This window comes from Hydractinia symbiolongicarpus, chromosome 1, assembly GCF_029227915.1.
Source record: "Hydractinia symbiolongicarpus strain clone_291-10 chromosome 1, HSymV2.1, whole genome shotgun sequence".
NCBI lineage: Eukaryota > Metazoa > Cnidaria > Hydrozoa > Anthoathecata > Hydractiniidae > Hydractinia > Hydractinia symbiolongicarpus.
The window spans coordinates 14731055-14740737 of NC_079875.1; the positions used below are offsets into that span (position 1 = coordinate 14731055).

General features: G+C 33.9%; 1 protein-coding gene across 1 annotated transcript; it reads left to right on the forward strand.

The window, feature by feature from the left end:
- The first annotated feature begins 1327 nt into the window (after positions 1–1327).
- On the forward strand, positions 1328–4906 carry LOC130641764 (tetratricopeptide repeat protein 24-like). Its single transcript, XM_057448715.1, has 3 exons — positions 1328–2050; positions 2710–2928; positions 3589–4906. The coding sequence occupies exons 1-3, from the start codon at positions 1417–1419 to the stop codon at positions 4398–4400; spliced, it is 1665 nt and encodes a 554-aa protein (XP_057304698.1). The 5' UTR covers positions 1328–1416; the 3' UTR covers positions 4401–4906.
- The last annotated feature ends 4777 nt before the right edge of the window (positions 4907–9683 follow it).

A 9683-nucleotide genomic window follows, 5' to 3' on the forward strand; every position in this document is an offset into this window, starting at 1 on the left:
GTCGCCATCTTTATGTTACAAGGTGTTGCATTTCATGAATGTTCCGGGCGTGGTCGGGAAAGTGCGGGCGGTTTCGGCGGACAACCGTCAATTTAATTCGAAAATTCACCCGAACTCACCCTTATATATGCGGACGTTTGCGGCTTATTGGCACCTTCTTTCTAGAACGAGGGTGCCGATGAGCCGCATACGCCGTAAAAAATACGGGCGTTTTCGGGCGAGTTCGCGTTTTAAAAAAATAAAGTATTCGCCTGATAAAACCCGCATAGGCCCGAACAATGCCCGAGAAAAAAAAAACAGACACTAATATGATTCAAAAAAACTATAAAAATTAAAATAAACTTACTATGTGGTAGCAAAGTTCTTAAAAGAACTGTTTTTGATGGTTTTTGGTAAAGTTTACTTTATGAATAACTTATATATAAACTTTATTAACTCCTTTCTCTTCAAGTGCCTTCTTTCCAACTATCGTCCGCATGGTTTGCTACAAGAAATTGCATTTCAGAAATGTTCCGGGCGAGTTCGGGAAAGTGCGGGTGGTTTCGGGGGTCAACCGCTAATTTTATTTGAAAAGTCGCCCAAACTCGCCCGTATATATGCGGGCGTTTGTGGCTTATTGGCACCCTCTTTCTCTAGATTGGGCCACCGTCGAAAATATGTTTGGTTAGCGTCATTTCTAATTACAAAAGTGAGTCGGTCGGTCAGATGGATAAAAATTTTTCCCAAAAAATTACAAAAATACTATATTTCCCAGCCATATTTTGTTATTCGTTTCAAATGTACGCCAGCTGTTTTTTAAGCCTCCGTTATAAGTTCGATTTTTGTCAGTCAATGTTTTTCCCATGGTTTTCGCTTGTATTGCCATATAAAATGCGAAGCAGGAAAATATAGCACTGAGTAGCGCAGCACAGTTCCCTATCGAAATAACATTCGGATGTAACAACCGTAATTCGGAGGACTACTGAAAAGGTAAATGGTGGATTTTGCTTGTCGAAGATTGTTTGTGGATTGTTTGGTTTATTTTTTACAAATTTACCGACTCCCTGACTCAACTTTCACCTTTCAAAGTGAGTCGGTCGGGTGATGCTAACCAATTATATTTCTCGTAGAAAATTGGTAGAGAAGAACTAATTTCAGAAACAACTTCTATTATTTACAGGACTGGAATGTTCAATAATAATAATTTTTACTGTTTTTGGCATTTCACTTCTTTTTAACATTTTTTCAGCCAATAACAGAGGGTGGGGAGAGGGGTCAAATATCAACTGACTATATATATATGCCAATAAAAAGGACAAAAATCATTTGTCAAGGGGCCCTCAAAATTATTTTTTAGCATGCTAAAAAATATATATAATTATAGCATTAAATTTTAAACACAACTTTCATAATCCAGTAATGCAAGAATTTGTGTAAATGGAGGAACCTCTGGATGATCTCAAAAGGCAAATCACTACCCTAACAGAAATTGGCCATAAAACATTGGCGAATGGTTCCCCAGATGAAGCAAGCGAAATATTTCGACATGTTTGTAATTTAGCTGAGCAAACAAAAGATGACTTTATGAGACGAGGTTGTTATTTCAATCTTGGGGCATGTTATGTAGCTTGCCAGCAATCAAAGTTGGGACTAAAATACCTTGAACAGGCCATTCCACCTGACGGTGTGGATGATGGAATAGAGAATTATGCGGACCTGTGGTATAACATTGGCATTGCTAATCATGCTCTTGGAAATATAGACAAAGCTATTGTTGGATACGAAAAAGCACAGATCTCCTACCATGAGCTCTCTGCAAAACGTTTGGAAGGAGGATGTCTGTGTAAACTGGCAGTGTGTTATCATTTAAAATATCGCTTGAAAGACACATACGACATGTACGTTAAATCTCAGGAAATATACAATGAACTTGGTGATAAAAACAGCCAGGCCTTAAGTTTAGTAAGTGCAACAGGCGTGTTGTCTGAGATTGGTGACATTGACGGCTGTGCCAAATTGTTGGATCAACTCTTAGATGTGTGTCAAGAAATCGAGGACAAGCATTTACAAGGTATACTGACTTTATAAAATTATCTATATTTTTAATTTTGTTAAAAACAATGTTTAAAGCTAGCCTTTTACTCAAAAATATATATACTTTAATAGATAAATAGATATACTTTTACTGGTAATGTCTTAAAATTGATAACAATCTGGACGATAGATATAAAATATTACCGCTCTTGATGAAACAGGTTAGCATTTTACGGTAACCAGTTTTTGTTAAGAACGAAGCATATTATCCGGGTTTGAGACTTTGTTGCTAAATTTTACAAACTTATAACTTGGGCAGTTGCTTTAACTTTCAGCCAAATTTCAAACCTACAAACTGTTTAAGAATACGACAAAGAGTTATTTCCTGAACCATATCAATATGTAACTTGCCTTCCATCAATCTTTTTGTTTTCTTCAAAAAAAGGCCTTATTTGAAAATATTTCTGGGGGCATTTAATGGGGCAATCAATGACTTATTAACCCTAAATGCGGGTCTATACGAATATATATAGTACCTCTGTCTCGCAAGGACCACACTGTGTTCAGTCCAACACCAACAACATTGTCATATCAATTTTATTTTTTCTCTTCTTTTTTTTTTTTATTTGTTTGTATTTATTTACACTTACCGTGCTATTTGTTTACTTTTATTACTTACTCCCTATTTTCTTTTAGCAAAGATCTACCATGATATTGGCTTATTATATATTTCTGAAAAACTTTACGAGTCAGCAGCAGAGTGTTTCGAGCAAGCCTTAAAATGTTTGGAACAAGCTCTCGTCATAGACAAATCCCTAAAAGCTACGATTATGCAAAATATCGGTGCCACTTGTAATTACTTGATGCTTTATGATCGCGCCATCACCTTTCATCAATTTGCGGCTGATCTCTACGGTGAGTACCTTAGGGGAATTATTTTTTGCGGATTTCGCGAATCGACACGTAATTTGCAAAATTTGATCGCAGTTATAAAATGTGTTTTTGGCTAATTCGCGAAAATACATTATCGTGAACAGCTTTATTGTTTAAAATTAATCTTCGTTAAAACCTACCTATAAGATAAATGTCAAGTATTTAGAAATTCTTAGTTAGCTATAACTCAACATTTTTAAACGATGTATTAACGAAATTAATTTCCCGCAAAATATTTTCATTTTTACTAATTAATACACCTTTCCCAAATTAGTTTTCTTTGATGGTGAAATCTTTAGATTCATACAACAAACAAACAACCTGTTACAACAGGTTTTTTAATTTAATTTTAATTTTTCTAATTTAACTCTGCTTAAAACCGAGGCTTATTAGTGGAAGCAGGAAATTAAGAACATTTTGACCGTAATATTAATACCACCAAAGCAGCATTTTCACACAAAATTTTACACACAACAATCCAATGATGTTAAGTATGATCCTAAAATCAAAACATCAAAATTCTAAAATTTTAAAAAACATGTAATTCGGGAAACGTGTATTGAAATAAATAAATAAATGTCGCGAATGGCGCACATTGCGAAAACTTCATACATTAAGGTATATTCTGCCGCTTTATTTTAGGTGAGGTTGGTGACAGGAAAGCTCAAACACAAGTGTTTTGCAATTTAGCCTTCGCACAAACGAAAAAAGAAAGTTACAATGAAGCTATCGCTTCATTTCAACATGCCGTGCAAGCAGCAAAAGATTGCGGAGACAAAGAGTCGCAGTGTCTAGCTACGGAAGGATTAGCTGCGATTTATTTTCGCCAGAAAAACTACGAGAGAGCGATTTCGTTTTACAAGGATTCCTTAAGTTTATTGTCGTTGTCAAAAGAAAAAGACTCAAAACATGCTGATCGAATCGTCGATAAACTTGCCGATGCATTACAATCAAGTTTACGTGATGAAGTGGAAAGCAGAGAGCGGCGTATTGATTCACCTGTCAAACACAAGGTTGTAATAAAACAGAGTCGTCCGAGAATTTCTCGAGAACACACACAGTATTCTTTGATTGCGAAAGGTTTAGAAGAAATTAGTTCCGTAGAAGACTCTTCCGAACAGGATAGCAACGAAAGTTTAGACGAAACGGAGAGTAACCCAGACGAGGAGAGCACGTATATAATCCAGAACGACGAGAAACAAAATAGATATATTAACGAAGAGTACTTGGAAGAAAATATCCATCAACAGAATGGAGTGCATTTTAGTACGAAAAGTGCTCTTAATCGTCATACCCACGAACAACCAAAGGACTACGAAAACGACGACGTTCCACGGGCTGATAAAGAATATTATTTAGCAGTAGTCGCGCAAAAGCAGGCTGAAAGACAAAAAGAAGCCTCTGCTAAAGTTGATCATCCAAAGGAGCCGTCAAAAATGTGCTGTGTAATGTAAAAAACCCTATTCATTTTTGGAATAAAGAACCACATTGTGGAAGGTGATAAACGGGCTGTTGGGAGGTTAGGGTTGTTATATTTTTCAAGCCCCTTTACATCAATTAATATACTAAACATATACAATATCCATAGTTGAATATACGGAGTGTGTGAATGAGTATGTCATTCTTTAAAAGCATATACACGCGTTTTCTGGATGTGATGGTGGTCACACGATCTTTTTACGGAGATGCCACCTGTTTAGAGAAATCAGGGAATTTGAAATTCGATCAGGGAGAATGAGTGGGCGAAGAAGGATTTAATAATGGAGTTTTTGTATTTTTTACTTTTTAATTTCGATGTTTTATGCATTATAGCTATATTTTTCTGCTTTAGTTAGTAAATAATTTTGAATGTCAATACGGCAAGCAAAATTTAACACACATATATACAGCTTTTCTGGGTTTTCATGCGAAATTTTTATTCAAATTTTAATCATGGCAAAATTAACAAAAATCAACAAAATCAACAAAAATCAACCAAAAAAAATCATGGAATTATTTTTCTGACTAACGATGGCAACCCTATCTTAAGCAGGAGTTCTCGTACTATATTTTGTATTATATATGTCCTCCTAAAAAACTTGGTAGCAACGTCCTTCACGTGTGCATCCTGTCTTTCGTCATATTGGCAATAAACTCTTTCAAAAATTTTAATGCAATCTACATGTTGTAAATAAAAAATATGCACCTATCATTGTTTAAGTGGTTATGAAAAAGAAGCCGGTATTGACTGGTTCACAGAACTGGATATTTTAAAGACACACGCACACACCAAATTCGGGAAGAGTTTGGAATTCAGCCCTACGAGTTTAGACACCAGCAGACAGACGGTTTTGTAAGTGTACGCCAACCTTTTTATGCGGAAGTGGTAATGTGGTGTATTTCAGGTAAATTTACATTGTGTCACAAACAGGGAAAAGGGAAAGGTGACAGATTTTTACTCAAGTATAGTGTTTTAAGATTTAAAAGATGGTTAAATCTTTCCTTGACTTGTTTTTATGTGTCTATATGAAGTTAACAAAAAGCAGAATGTTAATCTTTTCTATATATTTCCCTTTTTCTCGACAAGATCGGAAAGCAATTTTGTGACAGTGTATTTGATACTTTTATCTGCTTTCTTTTTTATATATAAATTATTATTTATTTGAAGTTGGTTAACTTGGTGTAATATAACGAGTATATATTTTTAGTATGTGATAATAATAATAACTCCGGGATGTGTTTTTTTTGTCTGATCTACCTTGTCAGGGACTTTCTTTTCTTTCCTCTATTTCTCGACAGAAAATCACTGAAAGTTTTAGAGGTGCCTGTCACAGTCCATCTATGATCATCTCTTACAGTGACAAAACAAAATAACCATTCCAACGGGGCTGTTTTGCACCTACAGGGGTGCGGGTGAGACACCTTTTAAGTCACAAAAACTGGGTACCTCAGGAGAACCAAACCGAGCACCCGTAGTGGGCAAAACGCATTAGTACCCAATACCCAATCAACGCTTGCAAAATGTGCTGCAAAATTTGACCGCCCTAAGACGTTTTCATAGGTGGACTGAACACGCAGCACCCTTAATAGGTTCTATATAGCGCCAGAAGATATGGTTCCTGAATTGAAGAAATTACAGTGAATATTTTTGAACTCCTGATATATTTCATGCAAGAAGTACTAAAATATGTACATCATCTTTTAGTGGAATTAAAACATAGTGGAAGTAAAATATATAGCGTTCTCTCATAAAAATATATATACAATTTTTTTTTTCGAGAGATAATATCAACATGTATAAATACTTCTACACATTTCAAATATCTTTATCACATATACCCGGATGACGTTTCGGAAGTATTGCAAATATTTTAAAACTTTATTTTCTCACAAAAATAAATAAAATATGTACAATTTCTTTCTTCATGCGGCCCAAAAATAGTAAGCACGTTATATTTCAAAAAACATTTCATGTTTTGAATAAAAACGATCGTATTACCACATCGATATTTTTTTGGCGATTTTGTATAACTACGAAGCGTCGTAATTGAGGGGGGTGGTTTCTCCGTGGATTTTTTTAACGATGGGAAAATTGTTTTTTAGCACCCCTAAAACTTTGAAGTAGATAGATTTATCCAAATTCAATCTGTATGAGATCTAATGAAAAGGTAAATCTAGCATTATTTTTTTAAAATGATACTACATATTTGACTTCTGGTGGTTACTTTTCCATTGCTATGCGAAGAAAGGAATGGTTTTCATTAGATATTTTAGAGATGAAAGAAATACTCAACTAGCCGCATAAATTTGTGACTAAAAAAACGCCGACCTCATTCGGTGACGAAAACTTTCGGTTCATTGAGAAACCCTTAAAGAAAAACCGTTTCTTTGGGAGTCAAGTGATAAGATCTTCTCCATGGCCATGTGTTTCACACCGCCAGCAAAAATAAAGAGACGAGGCGCTAGGAACATGGTTAAGATCTTCCCGACAGGGCGTTTTGTACCAATTCGTCCTTCACAGACGCAGACCTTTAGAAACAAAATAAACATCACTGCCCAACTCCCCCGATTTTTATTTGCACCTAAGAATAACACAAAACTATCAAAATTACATATAAAAAGATTAACATGCACATAGTTAGCCGTCATCATAAAAAGAGCTGTCAAACAGAAATTATTGCTAATTAAAAATGCAAGTACAAATGTATGAACGTTAGATAACATGGAATTATGTTTTTCTTTTGTAAGAAATCAAGCAAACGGTCGAAAGGTAAAAGTTTTTAAATTCTAAGGTCGTTTTACTAGAAAAAGTTTCTTAATTTTAAGATGTCTATAAAACAGGTATATTTAATCAAAAAAACATAATTTTAACACAACAAAGAGACTTTCATTGATATTTTTTGCCTTTTATTTTTCATCTAAAATGATTTTTGTTTCGTTGAAATCGCCAACTTTTAAGTTGTCTTCTCATGGTTCAATTGATGGGAGACGTGTTTCTTACTTAAAAATTTTACATTTTTAAAACTAGCAGAAGATTTATATATATTGAAAGCCAACTACTCAGTTCTTCATAAAGTGGTTTCTTTAGATAAAGAAAACAAAAAAGTGTAGCTACATCGGCTTATTTTAGAAGACAATCTTCTCGTAATAATTGCTTAACACAATTTTAAATTTGTTTTGCAGATGAGATGTTATCCGTCTCATCATTTAAAAGGATGTTTAAATGATGAATGTTTTATTCGATGTGATTGTTTCTTGAAAATCTAGTTGGATATTTATTTTTTAAACAGCTTGGTGAATATGTTAAACTTTCAACCTTACACATGATAATATGATGACTTAAAATATGTTTAGTTGACATACACTAAGAAGTACACCGTTTTAGGGGTTAAAATTTCGTGACTTTTTAATGACCTTTAAGATAGTTAAAGCTTTTTGAATATCATGTCACACCTGTTGCCATGGGAACTCTTGGATTAACAATTCAAAAATCAAATTTTCCCTTTTCTTGTGCGTTTTTAAGTAATTTTAGGCATCAAATTGTGTTTTTATTTCAATGTTTTTGTTTTACCCCTTTTAACTTTTCCCAGGCTCAGAAAATACATGACATCATTTTTTACTGGATGACATCATCCCAAATTTTTTTTATCCCAGTCCTCCAAAATATTCCTCCCTCACCAGCTTTTTTTTAGCCCAAAAGGGTTTAATTTACCTTTAAGGAACGAAATTTTCGCGGGAATTTAATGTCGCAAATCAAAAAGTTGAATTTTCGCGAAAAATTAATTTAGCGAATTGCCAAAATTCAAATTTTTTGGAAAAAATTAATTTGCGCGATCTTGAAGAAATCAAAATTTTGAGTAAACTTATTTTAGAATTTTATCATAATAATCAACCCAGCAAACACAAAGACGTCTTAAAGACGGCTTTTCATGACTCTCACTCGTCCGGACGTCTTCCGACTAAAAAAAACGTCTCAAAGACGTCTTTATTTGGTCTCTGTGGACCAGCAAAATTTCGTTCAAAAGAAACGTCTCAAACACGTTTTTATTTGGTCTCTGCAAGACAAGTAACATCTCGTCCGAAATGAATGTCATCATTTCTTTTCGTTTTAAAGATAATTTCACAACAAACAAATAACTACGTTAATTCTTTGCCCATTCGCAATTATTGACGTCGAAATAAACGTTCTTGATATTTTAGAATTTCTTATACAGAGGTAGCCAAAAATTCGAATTAAATTTCTCTAGCATACATTTTACAATGAAAACAGCGTTCGAATGACCGCATAGAATAAACTTGTAAAGAAACTTCGTTCTATTTCAACAAATGTTGCATTTGACGTTTACTTTTAAACAAAAAAGAATAATGTGCTCCATAAAACAACAAGTAAATAGCAAAGCAAAAAGCTGTATTTACCCGAGATATGAATGGACAATGAAGAAAATATTTTGCTGATTAAAAGTAAGTATGTTAGATTTTTTTGTACTTTCTCGGTCAGAAACATTTTAAATTTTTGGTCTTTACGCGGAAGATTATGCGTACGAATTATTTTAGGTCAGTTTTAAATGTTGGTGTAATGACTGAAATGCATTTTATTAAAGGGTTGTTTGGATATAACTTCAAAGAATAAACACATCATCCAACGTGCACAATATGACAGACATATTTTACAAGCAGGGCTCAGACCGAAGTGTTGATTGGCGAAAATAAAATGACGCTGTTGTTCAAGACAACCTTCAAAGATACTAACTGTTATTGTTCACGGTCAACAATTTTAATTTTGTAGTATTCCATTGTATATTTTGTGTTATGCATGCACGCTTTGTTATATGCAAAACAGCAGTTTAGGTAAATGCAGCTTAGGTTTTTCTGTTTTAAATGCTTGATTGTTGCTTATCTGTTGTTCATTGAAGATTCATCTTTTAAAACAAGAAAAGTTTCCGAAAGTAATGATTTTGTTTTCGTTGTTGTTGCTTATAAAAAAGCTTGTATGTGATATTATTTTATTTTTATTAAACTGTTTTTTTATATAAATGATAGAAATATAAATTTTCTATTAAATTCTTCATCATCGTTTTCTTAACCCTTTTCTTGTTTTGGTTTTTCACACCTCCATCAGAATTAAAATTACTAAAATCCTAATACGCATAGGCTAAAAGTATCTAAAGCAGGCCTACCTTGGCAGTATAACGTTTGAAAGAGACTAAATAAAGGCGTCTTTAAGACGTTATGGCACCTACAGGAGCGCCTCTAAAACG